The sequence below is a fragment of the Trichomycterus rosablanca genome, chromosome 7, assembly GCF_030014385.1.
Source record: "Trichomycterus rosablanca isolate fTriRos1 chromosome 7, fTriRos1.hap1, whole genome shotgun sequence".
NCBI lineage: Eukaryota > Metazoa > Chordata > Actinopteri > Siluriformes > Trichomycteridae > Trichomycterus > Trichomycterus rosablanca.
In genome coordinates this window covers 18,225,342-18,243,320 of record NC_085994.1, presented here as the reverse complement: position 1 = coordinate 18,243,320, position 17,979 = coordinate 18,225,342, and the positions used below count along the sequence as shown (strand labels likewise).

At 37.5% G+C, this 17,979-nt stretch overlaps 1 protein-coding gene across 3 annotated transcripts; it reads right to left on the bottom strand.

The window, feature by feature from the left end:
* Nucleotides 1–1,284: 1,284 nt before the first annotated feature.
* amt (aminomethyltransferase) lies at nucleotides 1,285–17,763 on the bottom strand. 3 transcript variants are annotated; one of them, XM_062998460.1, is made up of 9 exons: nucleotides 17,382–17,763; nucleotides 8,604–8,771; nucleotides 6,991–7,071; nucleotides 6,400–6,531; nucleotides 5,342–5,420; nucleotides 5,077–5,222; nucleotides 3,996–4,176; nucleotides 3,774–3,929; nucleotides 1,285–2,063 (listed from the first exon to the last, which is right to left on the bottom strand). In XM_062998460.1, exons 1-9 carry the CDS (start codon nucleotides 17,712–17,714, stop codon nucleotides 1,885–1,887), a joined length of 1,455 nt encoding a protein of 484 aa, XP_062854530.1. In that variant the 5' UTR covers nucleotides 17,715–17,763; the 3' UTR covers nucleotides 1,285–1,884. The 3 variants fall into 3 exon arrangements, with proteins under 3 accessions (XP_062854530.1, XP_062854532.1, XP_062854531.1); XM_062998462.1 differs by lacking the exon at nucleotides 17,382–17,763 and adding an exon at nucleotides 17,260–17,277; XM_062998461.1 differs by lacking the exon at nucleotides 17,382–17,763 and adding an exon at nucleotides 12,399–12,619.
* Between the last annotated feature and the right edge of the window lie 216 nt (nucleotides 17,764–17,979).

The following is a 17,979-nucleotide window of genomic DNA, read 5'->3' as shown; positions in this document are numbered from 1 at the left end:
AGAATGACAAGAAATCACTACAGACTTTATTGAAGATTATTTATCTATTTATTACCAGTTATAACTTTTAGTTCATTTAATTCTGTGTTTAGATGCTTTGTGTAAATTATGTATTTATTTAAAGTATCCTCCAGACCACCCAAGAAGGATGGGCCCTGCTGAGTCTGGTTCCTCTCAAGGTTTCTTCCTGTAATTTTCAGGGAGTTTTTCCTTGCCACAGTCGCCCTCGGCTTGCTCAACAGGGGTTTTTGTATCTATTGGTCATGGATTTTGTAAAGTTGCTTTGTGACAATGTCTATTGTAAAAAGCGCTATATAAATAAAGTTGACTTGACTTGACTAATATACAGAATAAAATTGTCAGTGTAAGAGTTGTAGTGTGTAATGTGTGTTACACCTGATACAATATAGTTTGTTTTGGAGCAATTGGATGCATATTTTAAAAGGTATTGAAGTTTTAATATGCTGAAAATTTTAAATGCTATTGATATGCTGAATACTTTAAATGCTATTGAAGTTATGAATAGAAATCTGTTTATTTATCATGCAATACAGGATAAAATTGTCAGTTTAAGAGTTGTAGTGTGTAATGTGTGTTACACTTGATACAATATAGTTTGTTTTTGAGCAATTGGATGCATATTTTAAAAGGTATTGAAGTTTTAATTTGCTTAAAATTTTAAATGCTATTGATATGCTGAATACTTTAAATGCTATTGAAGTTGTGGATGAAAAAAATGTTTTTTTTCTCATGTAAAACAGGATAAAATTGTAAGTGTAAGAGTTGTAGTGTGTAATGTGGGTTACACTTGATACAATACAATGCTATTGATATGCTGAATACTTTAAATGCTATTGAAGTTATGGATGAAAAAGTTGTTTTTTTTCTCATGTAAAACATAGTTTGTTTTGGAGTAATTGGAAGCATATTTTAAAAGCTATTGAAGTTTAAAAAAGGTTAAATATTTGCAATGCTATTGAGGTTTTTGCTATGCTGTGTATTCCAATGTTATTATTGTCATGGATTAAATCAGTTTTTTCTTAGGTATTAAAGGGTAAAAGTTTAAAAATATTAATTGTAGTGTGTTATTTGGGTATTTCTTAAAACAATAAAATGCGTTTCTGACTGACTAAATGTAACCACAATGTTTGTAAAGTGTGCAAACTAAGTACCCACCCAAACAATCATATTTACATCAGGAAATTCCCAACACAAAAAAAATGTATGTTGTGCAAATTAACATGCATTAACAAATAAAACATCACATCAATGCTGACAAGCATATTAATGTTAAATACAAATATTACCTTTATTAAATTATTTTCTATGTTATCAGTATTCTACAATAAACCTGATGCAACAATAATAAAAATATTACAGTACAGAGTTGACAAATTTTGGTCTATTTGTTTGGTTTTACAGTTTAGAAGAGTTTGGAAATAATAAAACTTTATTTTCTCAGTAGAAATAAAATTGAAATTATTGACAAGGTTAAAATTAATTAATGTCAAAAAACACTGATATGTATACAAACAATTACCATCGGTCAGTCCTTTGTTACAAGACCCTTGGCACAGTCACATCCTACTACATCTTTCATATTAATGTTTTACTAGTAGCATTAGTAGCTTTAGGGGAGTGGTAGCTTAGTGGTTAAGGTACTGGACTAGTTATCAGAAATTTGCTGGTTCAAGGCCCTTTACCCTCGACTGCTGACAAACACAACTAACTTACACACTATTTAATGTAGTGTGTGCTACTGTTATTATGGTGACATACAGCATGACTACATTTGTTTAAAATGTAAGAAATAAATTGATCCCTGACTAATTGGCTAATAAATCAGCTTGTAATACTGAACAGTTAAATCAGTTCATAGTAGCTTTAGCGTCCAGTGAAATAGTTTGTGGGAACGAACGGCATTTTGCTGATCACTGCTGGTACCATCTTCTTTCTAACCTCTACTTGAATTGGTGTTTCGACTTTGCTAAAGCTCGTCTCCACATAACCCATTGCGACGTTCTTTTTGAGACAAGGAGAGGGACAGCCACTGGTGACTTCGCCTGAAGAAAGGAAGTGATAAGAGAATTAGAGAGATGCATGACAACAAGCTTTTGAAATGTGTCAACTATTCATTTATCTGTAGCCTGTCTAAATATATATATACATTTGTTCCTACCAGTGTAAACATACAAACCATTAAAATACAATGTACTCTACAAAACACAACTACAGCATTTCTTCACAAAACTTTTTGTGAAAACATTGGAAAAACCAATTCTATATGCTTTCCTAAGATGGAGCCTAAAATGTTGAAAATAAACAGTGATTGTGCAAAAATAAACCAAATAGGAATTTTGACCAGAGATGCCCAAACTTTTGCACGAAACTGTAAATGTACACTATATGGTCAAAAGTACTTGGACACCTGACCATAAGATTGTTGGACATCTGATTTCAAAGCCAAATGTAATTAGATAGACCTACCTCTATCTTTTTTTAACGATAACAACAGCCAAAAAAAAAAAAAATTGTGTCCTTGTTTCTACACTCACTGTCCATTTCATCAACTTCATTTACTATATAGAAGCACTTTGTAGGTCTACAATTACTGACTGCAGTCTATCTGTTTCTCTGCATGCTTTGTTAGCCTCCTTTCATGCCGTTCTTCAATGGTCAGGACTCTCTCAGGACCACTACAGAGTAGGTATTTTTAGCACTGCAGTGACACTGACATGGTGGTGGTGTGTTAGTGTGTGTTGTGCTGGTATGAGTGGATCAGACACAGCAGCGCTGATGGAGTTTTTAAACACCTCACTGTCACTGCTGGACAGAGAATAGTCCACCAACCAAAAATTCTCAGCCAACAGCGCCCTGTGGGCAGCGTCCTGTGACCACTGATGAAGGTCTAGAAGATGACCAACTCAAACAGCAGCAATAGATGAGAGATCGTCTCTGACTTTACATCTACAAGGTGGACCAACTAGGTAACGGTGTCTAATTGAGTGGACAGTGAGTGGACACAGTATGTAAAAACTCCAGCAGCGCTGCTGTGTCTGATCCACTCATACCAGCACAACACACACTAACACACCACCACCATGTCATTGTCACTGCAGTGCTGAGAATCATCCACCATCTGGAATACCTGCTTTGTGGTGGTCCTGGCCACTGAAGAACAGGGTGAAAGTAGGCTAAAAAGTATGCAGAGAAACAGATGGACTACAGTCAGTAATTGTAGAACTACAGAGTGCTTCTATATGGTAAGTGAAGCTGATAAAATGGACAGTGAGTGTAGAAACAAGGAGGTGGTTTTAATGTTATGGCTGATCAGTGTATATATGAATAATATAAAAATAAAATAATGTAAAAATGTGTTCACACTACTTTGATTCATGCAATAATGTTGACATACAAAGATTTCTTTAAACTAATAGATTAACTACCTGTAGCAATAGTCACATGAATAAATGTAATTATTAAGCTGTATTAAATTGGATTATCAATATGTGTTCCTCAGACGCTCCTCTGCTTAGCCCACAGATTTACAATGGGGTTAAAATCAGGGGACTTCTATAATTTTCCCGTATTTAGGAGTTGACATATTAGTGCAGTTTGGTCCATATTTGTTTATGTATGTGTAACAAATAAAGACATTCCACCTGCCCTAGCTTATCTTTATTATTATTATTATTATGGGTTATTATTTAAATGGAGTTTCTGTATAACCATCCAAACGTCACTTGAGACAACCCTGTGTGTGTTTGTTTTACCTATAACTTTGCCATCTGGGCTGAGTATGGGGGTGTGCTGTCTGACTGGAGGGCCAGTTGAGATCAGTCCCACCCTCTTCCTTTGTGTTTTTGCTTTTATCTGTGGAATGACGATATCAGCTCCAGGAAAATCCTTTGCCTGTCGCCGACGCTTACCTATGACATAATTGTAATTAATATATTAATCCAAGCATGCCATGCACATACAAAACTTTACTGTACCAATCGTCCAGACAAGAGTTGCTTCCACAGGTGTCGTGGTCTCATCAATGTCGTTGCCGTATAGACAGAGTCCTGCCTCCAGCCTGAGGCTGTCTCTCGCACCAAGTCCAGCCAGTTTTACCTCACTATTGGTCATCAGTTTTTCAGTCAATGCGACCACACTTCCACGTGGAACTGAAATCTAAAAAAGGGCGTTTTGACTAAACAAGAATTAGCAAATGGGCACACTTTAAACCTTTAATAAAGCAGGAACATTCAAGGACAGATTCTTTTGTGGAAAATACAATGTAACAAAGAGATACACACACAAATACAAATTCTAAAAAAAAAAAGAAATGAAATACACAAGTTGTTACAAAATGTTTGATGCATGTAAACAACAGCATGTGCACTGTTTCTAATAAATAAATAAGTTGCAGTATTTGAGAGGACACCATAGCTTATTGAATGATTCAGGACTTATTAGATGGATGGATGGATGGATGGATGGATAGATAGAAATTTCAGCTCATATTAGACAAACAATCTCCACTGACAAAGTAAAAATACAGCTATACGAATCACAGCAAAATATATATACATGTAAACAGTAGTCGGTGTATGCATAGCATACAATAATTTTAGGTATTCTTATAAATGATTGAATAGTCTGATTGCAGCTGTTAGGAAACACTTCCTGTAGCATTCAGGAAGTTTACATACTTTGTTATATTTCTGGGTTTTTTGTGTAATGTAGTTCTTTTAACTAACAAAACCAAATGGAGAAATCACCACTGGGATACAAGTTGGCTGTGAATTGTGGAAAATGCTAGTATGTCATGGTCCATACTGGGCTGCATGAGCAGTGTTTGTGGTGAGTCCCTAAGCTCCAGGAAAATAATCTCCAATCATTTCCCTCGGGATAAATAAAGTATCCATCCATCCATCCATCCATCCATCCATCCATCATAAGATCCACAGACATTAGCATTCAGCCCGACTTTCACATTCCTTTACTTAAGGATTGTTGTCTTATAGTTAACTAGTGTGGTTCATGCTGTTATCCTCTATTCAATTAAACTGAATTGATCCAAACACACACCTCAACACCATCCTCTCCAGTGTAACCACAGCGAGTGACTCTGCAGCCCTGGATGCCAAACACTGAGGTTAAAACACTGGTCATAAAAGGCAGCTTTCTGAGGTCATCACAGACACCTTCCTGTAGCACTTGTGCCATTGATGGACCTACATGAACACAGACCATACAGACAAATAGCAACACACAAACACAATTCCACAGACTTACATTCTTTTATTTAATCAATGCCTGCTTGAGCACATGCATAATGTGTGACTGCTCTCACCCTGTAATGCGATCAGACTTTCCTCCAAATACTCAAAATCAGCATCATGACCTGCAGCTTTAAATTCCTGCAGTTTGGCCTACAGAGAAAAACAATGACATAACAACCAGAGTCAAACACTTTGGGTCCATATTAGAAAGCAGAATCTGTCAGTTAACCAGATTAATAACTCAAGACGAGTTTGGTTTGTCTTATTTGCATTTCCAAAACTCAACTGATGGTGTATTTTTAAAGTTTTTAATGAATTATTGTGCAGCCTTATGTATGTTATTTGGGACCGTGTTAGCTATATGTGATCTGGTGATTTGAATATTTACATAATTAAATCAGGATTAAATACTCAGATTGAGATTACCTTCGGATTTTCTAAAAAAAAAACAACAAATCTGTTGTTCACAGGGTGGGTAAGCCAGACCAAGGTTCCTCATAACTGGTGCAATTACGACCTCTGCTGGCTGATTGACGGCGCCTCCACAGAGTTGAGGAATAATGCTGATCAGGTTGAGGATCTCTGTGCACAAGGCTGATTCGCATATAAACTCGCCTCATGCAGGTGAAAAGAGGCAGTCGGTACTGCACACGTGTCGGAGGGGGTGTGTGTCAGTTGCAAAGCTCCTCAGTCAGCAGTGGGGGGTTGTATCGGTAGAGGTGAAGCGTAACGCAATCAGGGTAATTGGATACAATTAGATTAGGGGATAAAATGTGGGGGGGGTCAAGAAAAAGAAATGATCAAGTATTGAGGTAAAGAAAAACACCCCACTTTGACTCTTTATAATGTGTCCAGTTACATTAGTGAGCCAGGATACGGAAGGACTGTGTCTGTGTAAACCAAATCCTGCAGTAATGATGTTCTTTTCCAAACAAGTGCTGGAATCGATTCTGGATATGGACCTGAGTATTCCAGCCAAGTGTAAGAACAACCTAAGTCAGTAAGGCAGCAGTATACAAAGGCAGCATTTAAGAGGGCAGAATTTAAAAAAAGCTTCATTAGTAGTTTAACTGCTGCACAATCAAGCAGGTGTAAATGTATTTTCTCGTTTGTTCTCTCTGGCTCTTACCTCCATGTGAGCCGAGTCTTTGTCTGCACAGCCAGCATTGGACACCACGTACAGATAACCCTGATCTGTCTTAGTAACAATCAGGTCATCCATGATTCCTCCTTTATCATTGGTGAACAGAGACAGCATGCCCTAAAAACACAGATCAGAGACCAATGTTTGCCTGTGATGCCTGTGAAGTTGCTTGGATCCCCGGAGGCAAACACAAGATTTATGATCTTTTATAGAAACTGAACTTGTATGTGCTTGTTCTCTGGGAATTCAATAATGTAATGTATTTTTACAATGACAAAGTCAAAAAATATAAGATCTGAATTGCTTTTCCCAAGATAATAACACTATATGGCCAGAATTATAAATAATTTATACTGCAGACAGGAGTACAAAGGTTGTTATCTAAATAAATGAGATATTCTATTACTTATTCTATATTCTAACTGAACAGTCTGCTAACTTCTATACTGCCATGCTGTCTGCAATGAAATAAAATGTATGTTAACACACACACCCACACATTTATACAATAACAAGTAAAACTACTCAGTGTACACATACAGCTAAACTAGTTGTGTGTTTCAGTGTATTAATTACCTGATTGTCCTTCAGTTCTGCTACATCTCCAACAATCAATGACTCGATGAACTTTACTCTGTCCTTCCCATGCACTTTGGTCTGCAAGTAATAAAATGTACTTAGATCTCAGCTCATAGAACAAACCAAGTGTAATGTTAGAAGGTTGAAATTTAACATTTAACTCTTGTAACTAAAACATTACATCTAAAATAACCATCAGGATAATCAATAAGTGACAGGATAATTCTTTTAAATTTGTCATTTTGCCAATTACCTAATCAATAAGGTTAAATGCATGTAAGTAAACTGGCAATAAAAAAACACTCAATAGTCTAAATAAGTAAGTCAGTAAATGGATTCATTTATTTTGAATGAATGGCTAAAGGGAGTAAATCTGATTCTACACATTCCAGTAGCAGGCAGGCTGCATTTAAGTGGTCAAGCAACCTATCAGCTAGAGATGGGACGATCGGGGTTTTTGGCACCGATTGCGATCTCCGATCTCTTTTCAGGGCAATCGGACGATATTCGATTTCGATCGGGGGGTTTGGGGGGGCGTTGACATGCAATTTTTAGCGCAAAATCAGCAGTAAATAATAAAGTAACCAAACAATTATTTTTTTCACCCACAGGAGACATATCTTATTAGTCTAACTGACCACACACACACACACAGGTTTAATGTTATCCAGTTTAGTCTGAAAAAAACTTAAAAAGAGCCTCACAGTGAAGATAAACCGAAAGCAACAGCGTGTGTGTTTCTTTAAAAAAAAACGCTTTGTTCACAGTGTCGCTTTAAATGATTCTGATTCAGGAGTCGAACGTGACGCGTAAGTTTCTCTCTCCGTTTTTACTGTTATTAATAAATGCTGTGGTTTTAAATAAACACCAGCTACTACAGAACATTGTGTGACTTTCTTACATTAAAAAGCTTCATTAAAAAGCTTAATTAAACCGCTATTACCACAGAGCGGTCACCGAGTCAGACTCGTTCCGTCTGTGGAGCTAAAAGTTCTGATTACCCTAAAAGTTCAGCAGATGATCCTGAACTAACGAATTTGGTAATGAATAAACTTTTGCCTCTGATTGGCTCTGTAACGTTTTCTGTTCTCATCTACATCACAAGTAAGAACCGCTTACGATTTACCAAAGTGAACCAGGAGTTTATATAACGTGCTGATAGAATCGACTCAGATGTGACCGGGTTGAATTATCTTTTTAAAGTAAATATTACAATCAGCAAAATTACATGGTATGTATGATGCACAACGTTAATGATGTTATTTTAGGTCATGAAGAGCTTTCACTGTGGTTTCTGTAGGATGGTTGATGAATGGTGATGTGATGGTTGGCGCGTCGTAGCTCAAAGTCTGGATCAATCCACTGAGCTGTTAACTTAACGTGATCTTTATATATCACACGATCGGATCGGCTACTTTTAGGAAATATCGCCGATCGCCGATAGCATATTTTGATTAAAAATCGGCCGATACCGATTCATAGCCGATCGATCGTCCCATCTCTACTATCAGCCAGTCAATCTACTTGCCAAGAATTCTTAAAATCTGATAATGGCTCTAATCTAATTTAATACAGTAAGTTTTTACACACTGACTGATAGACTCAAAGACCTGTAGCATGTGGCTGACGTCGAAGATAGAACAATGCTGACGTGTGTGCAGGTGAGAGTTGATGTGGCTGTCGGTGTATTGCACAGGCATGCTCCATCCAGCAAACTCCACCATCTTTCCTCCATGAGCTTTGTGAAACTCATAGAGAGGAGTCCGCTTCAGAGACGCCTGCAGACATGAAACGAGAAGAACGGACAATAATGTTTCATCACACATTACATGTACATTCGCTTTATTTAATCTGATATATTAAGGTAAAATATAAAAATGTATTCCTGTATTTCTTTAGAAAACTGCTATTTAAAAATTGCAGTATTATTTGTGCAATATATCACATAATTATGCACTACACAATTTACTACACAGTACAGCAGACCTTTTATAGTTCTGAACCCTCTTAGACATTATATCTCACTACACGTATTTACACTTGCACTCATTCTCACCTTGGGGCTATTACGAGTAGCCAATACACCTAACAAGATTTTGGAGGGTTGGCAGGAATCAGAGTACAAACTGGCATTTTGTATGCCATGGAACACAATGAAGATGGTCATCAACAATGACATTACCTACAAACTGGAAGCCCCTCTAAAACTGATAAAAAGAACTGCTCTGGCAAAATGCCAAGGGGCCACCAACAATAAAGGAGCTGCAGGAGTGTCTGGCATGTGCTGGTTGTGTACTACATGTGACACCCATATTCTTTCTATGTTTGGAATGTGGGGTAGTGTTAAAAACCTACATCAGGTCTACCAAAAGCATGTGGGAAATGTGTTATGGTCTGCTGAGACAAAGGTTGAACTTTTTGACCACAATTCCAAAGGGTATTTTTGGCATAAAGACAGCATTGCACATCACCGAAAGAACATCATTCCCACAGTGAAGCATGGTGGTCGGAGCATTATCGTTTGAGGCTGTTGTTCTTTGGCTGGAACTAGGGTTTAAGTCAAATTGGAGGAAATCTGAACCAATCACCAGTCAGTTTAGGCACAAAACCGTCAGGCCTCTGCTAAAAAGCTAAAGAAGAGGATGAAGAGGAATTTCACCCTTCAGCACAACACTGACCCAAAGCATACTTCCATATCAACAAAAGATTGGCTTCACCAGAAAATCAACATTTTGGAATGTCCCAGCCAGAGCTCAGACCTAAATCCAATTGAAAAATTGTGGGATGACCTAAATATGCCCTTGCAAACTGACATCATCTTTGCAAAAAAAGAGTGGGCAAAGATTGCCCAGTTAAGATGTGCCATGCTGATAGACTCCTACCCCAAATAGACTGAAAGCTGTCATAAAATCCAAAGGTGCTTCAATAAAATATTAGTTCAAGCGTGTTCATATTTATGCTACCACATTATTGTACGTTTTATATCACAAAAACCTGACAATGTAACAGGAATGTGTAGACTTCCTATAACCACTGTACAGTATATTGAACACATGCTAATACTATTCCAAGCATAGTGTTAGAGAACACAGTGAGAAAAGCCACAAGTTAATACAGTAGTACTCAACACTGAACTTTGAGCTCTACAACTGGCACTTAATGATTTATTAGAACATGTGTAATCAACCTAAAAGCTCTTCAAAACTCAAACACTTATTAATTGAATTTAAAAGAAAAAAATACAACAATGAAACATAGATTTTAATCTCTTTAAACATAGCAGTGCTTCTGTTACTGTTAGAAAAAAATGCTGCATATATAAAAATAAACACTATGATATGTATGGTAAGTATTGTAAAAGCACTATGACATTGAGTTGCACTTTGCTGTGTAATTCTGCTGCCTCACAGCTCCAGAAAGCTATTTACTGCATATTCATTAGTCTGTTTCATAATCACTTTATCCTGGCCAGGTGTGCGGTGGATCCAGTGCAACCCAAAAACTGGACACAGGTCACAAAAACAATCTTAACTGTATAGCACAAATAACATATTATATTATTCTAGTATTCTAACCTCATAATTTTAAATTACATTTGAATACCTTGATAAAAGACATGTTTTTATTTGTGACATCAGCTCCACTTTTACCTGACTGTATGCATTTGTTTCAGTCCAATTAAGAAATAATATATATTTTTTAAAGATATAGAAAGAAAGACATTGACTGGGCGGTGCTATCGGCTGGCTGGTCACCTATATGGACAATAATTGTCTTGTCTAGGGAAAGAAGGGCTGGAGGGATTCCTCATAACAAGCAGTTATGACCTTTGCTGACCGATCAATGGCACCTGCCGAGAGAGGGAACAATGGAGATCGATGCGCGACCCTCTGTGCACAATACGGATCTCCATATGAACCTGCCTTGTGTAGGTGAAAAGAAGTGGTTGGCTACTGCACACGTGTCAAAGGGGATCTGCATAGGTGATTATGTTTCAGTTGGCAACAAGTTATTTAACCCTAACTGATGCAGTGAGTAGCTTCTCATTTGTTAAACAACCATGTTGAAAGACTCCTGTGGTCGTGGAAAAGATGTTAATCTGTTTCAGAAGGGTCAAATTATTGGCATCGTCAAGCAGAGAAAACATCTAAGGAGATTGCTGAAACTACTAAAATCGGATTAAGAACTGTCCAACGCATTATTAAAAAGTGGAAGGACAGTGGGGAAACATCATCTTCGAGGAAGGAATGTGGTCAGAAAAAAATCTTGAATGATCGTGATTGGCGATCACTTAAACGTTTGGTGAAATCAAATGGTAGAAAGACTCCAGTAGAACTCAGGGAAATGTTTAATAGTGAAAGTAAGAGTATTTCCATACACAATGCAAAGGGAACTCAAGGGATTGGGACTAAACAGCTGTGTAGTTTTAAGAAAACCACTTGTCAGTGAGGCTAACCGGCAAAAACGGCTTCAATTTGCTAGGAAGCATAAAGATTGGACTCTGGAGCAATGGAAGAAGGTCATGTGGTCTGATGAGTTCAGATTTACCCTGTTCCAGAGTGATGGGCGCATCAGGGTAAGAAGAGAGGCGGCCGAAGTGATGCACCCATCATGCCTAGTGCGTACCGTACAAGCCTGTGGGGGCAGTGCTATGATCTGGGGTTGCTGCAGTTGGTCAGGTCTAGGTTCAGCAACGTTATGTGCCCAAAGAATGAGGTCAGCTGACTACCTGAATATACTGAACGACCAGGTTATTCCATCAATGGATTTTTTCTTCCCTGATGGCACGGGCATATTCCAAGATGACAATGCCAGGATTCATCGGGCTCGAATTGTGAAAGAGTGGTTCAGGGAGCATGAGACATCATTTTCACACATGGATTGGCCACCACAGAGTCCTATTGAGAATTTTTGGGATGTGCTGGAGAAGACTTTGCGCAGTGGTCCAAATCTCCCATCATCAATACAAGATCTTTGGGAAAAATTAATGCAACTCTGGACAGAAATAAATGTTGTGACGTTGCAGAAGCTTGTGGAAACGATGCCACAGCGAATGCGTGCCATAATCAAAGCTAAAGGCGGTCCAATGAAATATTAGTGTGTGACCTTTTTTTTGGCCAGGCAGTGTACTTTGCAGCTTATATGCCAAAATACAAAGTCAGAAACTGAGTATTAATTAAAATGAGGTATATGCACTGGAAGTATATTTTATAACAAAAACAAAAATTCCAATATCTGCCACTTTTATTCCAAAAACCAGAATTCCACATGTCTTTCATCGAATTACAAAAGAACAGCCTGTCTAACAGCCTATAAATGTGCATCAGGTCCAGCTAGTCACAGCCGAACAGTAAAGAACCTGTTTACTCTCTTCATTCAGCTTGTACAAGTTTTCACCGCAGTACCTCAGTGGACGCGTGTCTCTCCTGCAGCCCGGTTCTTCTATACAGCATTGCGGTCTGGAGTAATGAACCTGACCCTCGCTTACAGAGTCCATACCGACCGGTAACTATCACCCGAACCAGCATCTCTACTTCTGTTTAATGCTCGCACGCTTTAATTATACAGAAGAACCCAGTGCTGATCCAGTCTGAGCAAGTTTGGACTCCGCTCTTCCTATTTTTTTTTTCGCGTGGAATTTTGGGATATGTAGTTTGTTCTTCTTCTTCTTCTTCTTCTTCTGTGATTTTTATTGGCAGTTTGCATTCTCTGTGCATTACCGCCATCCACTGGACTGATGTGTGATCACTTTAGGACTTCATGTTAATAAAGAAACAATAAGATTTATAGTCTCCTTGTGATTTGAGTTTCTTTAAGGAATTTCATGACCGCTTTGCTTGTGGATTCTGTTTCTAGATTTAATAAGTTATTCAGTGTTAACGGTTTCTTTATTGCCTTCTTTAATTCTTCTCTTTCTTTGGAATAATATCTGCATATAAGTAATACATGTTTTACAGTTTCTACCTCATTACAGTATGGGCACATCCCAGTGTCGTGTTTTCCTAAAATGTATAGGCCGCTGTTTAAACCTGTGTGCCCTATTCTTAGTCTAGTAATCCATGTTTCCTCCTGCCGTGAGAATGAGATGTTTTTCCTATTTGTTACCTTTTGCTGGATATTATACAAGTGTCTCCCTTTTCCTTCTTTACTCCATTTTTCCTGCCATACTTTTTGAATACCTTCTTTAATTATTGTTTTAAATTCTAATTTACTTAGTGGGATCTGTACTTCTACCTGTTCTGATTGTGTTGCTTCTTTTGCCAGCTTATCTACCCTTTCATTTCCCTCAATACCTATGTGTGCTGGAATCCAGGTGAACTGTAACTGTACATTTTGTTGATTTATTATGTAAATCATCTGATGTGCTTCATCAACCAAATCTTGTCTACTTGTGGATTTACCGGTTTGTATGCTTGTTAGAGCGGACATTGAGTCTGAGCAAATTACTGTTTTATGTGGTTTAGCTTCTTCTACCCAGTGTAGTGCTAATATAATGGCCATCATCTCTGCAGTGAATATTGAGATGTGATCTGTGGTTCTCTTTTTTATTGTTCTGTTGTATTTGGGTATGTAAACTGCCACGCCCGTTTTACCTGTTGGCTCTTAGACGCATCTGTGAATATTTGTACTACTTCATTATATGTTTCATGAAGGTACTGTTGAATGTTTTGATGACCTCTAGTCTTGATTATATTTTTTATTTCTAGGTTGACTGCCGGATATACGAAAAGCCACGGCGGGATTGTGCTCATGGTAACGGTTTTATTGCACTGTATATTTCTAATTCCCATATTCTCTGCTTCTTTATCACCATACCATCCAAAACTACTCCCAGCATTCTTTTAAAACTTGTTTTGTGGGATGTGAACTTTCATGTCCTTTCAAGTTAACCCAGTATGCAAGAGAGAGCTTTAGCCTCCTGAGACTTAACGGCATCTCTCCTGCTTCTATTTGTAAAGATGGGATAGGGGAAGTTCGAAATGCTCCACAACACAGTCTGAGAGCTTTGGCCTGCACCCTATCTAGTTCAGCTATTGTAGATTTTGCTGCTGATTTATATACTGTACTTCCATAATCAAGCTTTGATCGAATCACTGCTATGTAAATTCTTTTCAATGAGAGACCTGTTGCCCCCCAGTTGTACCCTGATAGACATTTCAGTAGATTGATGGCCTTCTTACATTTATCAATTACTTTTTGTACATGAGTTTTAAAAGTGAGCTTAGAGTCGAACCACACTCCTAGATACCTAATTTCACTGACCTGCTTTAGTGTTTGTCCATATAACTTTAGGTCTATTGTAGGTCTAACCCTTTTTTTCGTGAAACAGATGTTTTGTGTTTTTTCGACTGAGAGATGAAATCCCCATTCAAATGACCATTTTTCAACCTGTCTTATTGCTGATTGCATTCTATACTGTAGGTTATCGATGTTCCGACCCCTTACCCATAATGCCCCATCATCTGCATATAACGCTCTGCTTACCCTTTGATCCACTCCATCAAAGATGTCGTTAATCATAATATTAAATAATGTTGAGCTGCATACACTTCCTTGTGGGGTACCATTTTCTATTGTGAATGTTCTTGATGACTCCACACCTACCCTGACCTCGATTGTTCTGTTTTCTAGAAAGTCCTTTATCCAATTAAACATTTTACCCCCAATTTCCATTCTATTCAGTTTCATTAAAAGGCCTTCTTTCCAAAGCATATCATACGCTTTCTCTATATCAAAAAATGTTGCTTTCCGTACTTCATTCTCTAGGCAAATCACTGGGTCCATTGTTGTTCTTCCATTACGAAAACCACTCTGATAGGGTGATATCAATCCTCTACTTTCTAGTCTGTACAATAGTCTTTTGGTTATCATTCTTTCCATCAGTTTACATAGATTAGATGTTAAGGCTATAGGCCTATAGCTTTTGACCTCTGATTTGTCTTTCCCTGATTTCCCTACGGGCACTATCACTGCATGTTTCCAGTCAGTGGGCAATTTTCCTTGCTCCCAAATTTTATTATATAGCATCAATATTACATTTTTAGCTACATCCGATAACTCTTCAATCATTTTGTAGCAGATTTCATCTCTCCCTGGTGAGGTATTTTTGATGCCTATCAATGCTCTTTTTAATTCAAAAAGTGTGAATTTTTTGTCTAATATGTTTTCTCCTATTTGCTTCATTCCCAGTGCCTCTTTATTTTCTTCTATGATCCTGTTTCTTTTGTTTATTTCTTGCATGGATAGGTTTTTTGAGCTGTGTACTCTTACAAATGCTTTTGCTAGCATTTCGGCTTTTTCTCTACTTGTTATTGCTTCTAAGTTGTTATTTTTTAAAATAGGTATTGTGATGTCCCTTCTTATGCCTCCCATTTTCCTAATCATTCCCCATATGTCATTAACTTGTATCTCTGTTCCGATGTTGCCACAAAATTCTCTCCAGTACTTCCTTTTAGCCTCTTTTATAACTCTTTTTGCTTTAGCTTGTGCTTTTTTATATCCTATTAAGTTGTCAAATGTGTGATTATTTTTAATGATTTTGAGGGCTTTTTTCCTGCTTTTAACAGCCTTTCTACATTCGTCAGACCACCACGGTACCATTTTCTTTTTCCTTATTCCGCTTGTTTTTTCCTATTGTTTCTTTTGCTGCTTCATGTATTATGTTTTTAATCCTGTTGTTTAATTCCTCAATATCTTCACCCATATTTCCCATACATTCGTTTAATTTATTGCTTGCTTTAAAACTATACATCCCCCAATTGGCCTCTCTCATTTTCCATCTTGGTCTCCAGTTTTCTTCTAGCCTTATACTCTGTTTCCTTACTTCTATCCATATAGGATAGTGATCACTACCTATTGTATTTTCTCTATTGACTTTCCATGTGCAGGAACCTGCTATTTGCTGTGACACAATCGTGAGATCTATCGCTGATTCTGAACCGTGAGTTACGTCGTACCTAGTGCTTCTTCCATCATTTAAACACACCAACTGGTTATCATCCATAAATTCCTCTACAACGTGTCCATTTCTGTCTGTTTTAATGCTGCCCCACAGTGAGTTGTGTGCATTAAAATCTCCACATATTATAATCTTGCCTTTATCCACGTCACATATATTTTCCAACATTTCTTTTGTTAACGTTTGGCAAGGATTGTATAGATTAATTACTTTTATTTTTGTTTTGTGAACCCAGATCTCAACTATTACCACTTCATCTTTTTCATTACTGTTGATGATTCTGTAGTTAACACCGCATTGTATAAAAGTGATTACTCCTCCGCCTATTGCAGATGTTCTATCCTTACGCACTACTATGTATCCCTGCATATTAAAATCAAGTGTTGATTTAAGCCATGTCTCCTGAATGCAGATAATATTGGGTTTGACTGACTGCTTCTGTATGTACTGTTTTAATTCTTGTCCATTCGCTATTACACTCCTAGCATTCCATTGTAAAATTTTTAACATCATTAATTTATATTTCCTCCATTTATTGACTGCGATTCAGTTATCCCTGTTATTAATGTTGCGTTGATGTTCTCTACTGTTATTTCTTCTATTTCTAAATACTTTTCCGCTGCTTTTGCAATTATTTTGGTCCTCTCTGTACGGGTGCTTGTTTGGGCAGAGCAATTAATTATTTCTACCATAAATGCTATAAACTTTCTTTTATCCACTACGAGGGTATCTTTGGTTATGCTACAACACTTTTGAATATTTTTAGTTGGGGGAGGTATCACTATTGGCGTTCTATTGTTGTGTTCATTTGTCTTAACCCTTCTAATTGCCTCAGCGTATGTGACCTTTTCTTTAACTTTCACATTCTGAACTTGAACTGCTTTTTTATGTGCATCACACCCTTTGTAGGCAGCACTATGCTCTTCTCCACAGTTACAACATTTAATTTTAGTTCCTTCCTCACACTTCCCATACTCGTGTTCTCCTCCGCATTTAGCACAACGAAGTTTACCCCTACAAGCAGCTGCAATATGCCCAAATCGCTGACATTTAAAACATCTTGTTGGAGGGGAGATATACAGTTTAACTGTATAACTCACATACCCAATTCTAATTCTTTCAGGTATAGTCTTTTCCTCTAGGGTCATCAATTTCGACATGCTTGGTCCTCTAATTCCATCTCTTGTTATTGGAAACCGTTTCACTCTTATTACTCTTATTTCTCTAACATTTTCCTTAATCTGTTCTTCAGTAATTTCTGTTGATACTCCTGATATTACACACATGACTCTCTCTCTCTATCTTACCATATTTGTGATTTAATTTCCTTTCCAAGTAATGACTTGTATTTCATTAATCCATGTTGCTGATCTCTATCTCTACATATTATCAGTAAGTTCCCATCTCTCAAAGTTTTAATAAACTTTACTTTTCCTACTAGTTTGTAGATGGCGTTGCTAATCTTCAACGGATTTACTGCGCCTGGGGTTTGAAATCTCAGAATAACTTTCCTCTCTGGTGTTTGGTTTTCCTCTGCTCCTCTTTCTCCGTCAGACTCTCTTTGTTTTCTTTTCTTACTTTTCCGACCCACTTTCTTCCATTCTTCATGGTTTGTATTTCCCTCATTTTCCGCGTCAGCTTCGTCTACCTCTATCTCACTTCCTTCCTCCACCTCACTTCCTGTGTGTCCCGGATCACACCTCAGTCCTCCTGATTTGGCCATTCTCTCCTCACCTCTCCACATCTTTTCCTCCTCCTTCATGTAGTTTGTTTAATTCACTCTTCGTATTTTGATTTGTATCGCCCTCTTCCGGTGTTCCACTGGTCTAAACACGATTTACAAGTTACAAAAACACATCATTAACATATTCACGAGGCTGAAGTTAGTTACTTATTCGCGGCTTCCGATTCGTTTGGTTACTTATTCGCAGCTTTTTATTTAGCGGCTGAAGTTGGTTCCTTATTCATAAAGGGAGCGTTCGCCATGGATATTTGCTGCACACTTTATATTTTACCGACATAAATCA

Coding starts and splice junctions, on each gene's coding strand:
- amt (XM_062998460.1), bottom strand. CDS start 17,714: ATGAAGGAGGAGGAAAAGATGTGGAGAGGTGAGGAGAGAATGGCCAAA. Junction 5,223..5,341: donor AAGTCTGATCGCATTACAGG/GTGAGAGCAGTC, acceptor GTGTTCATGTAG/GTCCATCAATGGCACAAGTG. Junction 4,177..5,076: donor CTGGAGAGGATGGTGTTGAG/GTGTGTGTTTGG, acceptor GCCCTTTTTTAG/ATTTCAGTTCCACGTGGAAG.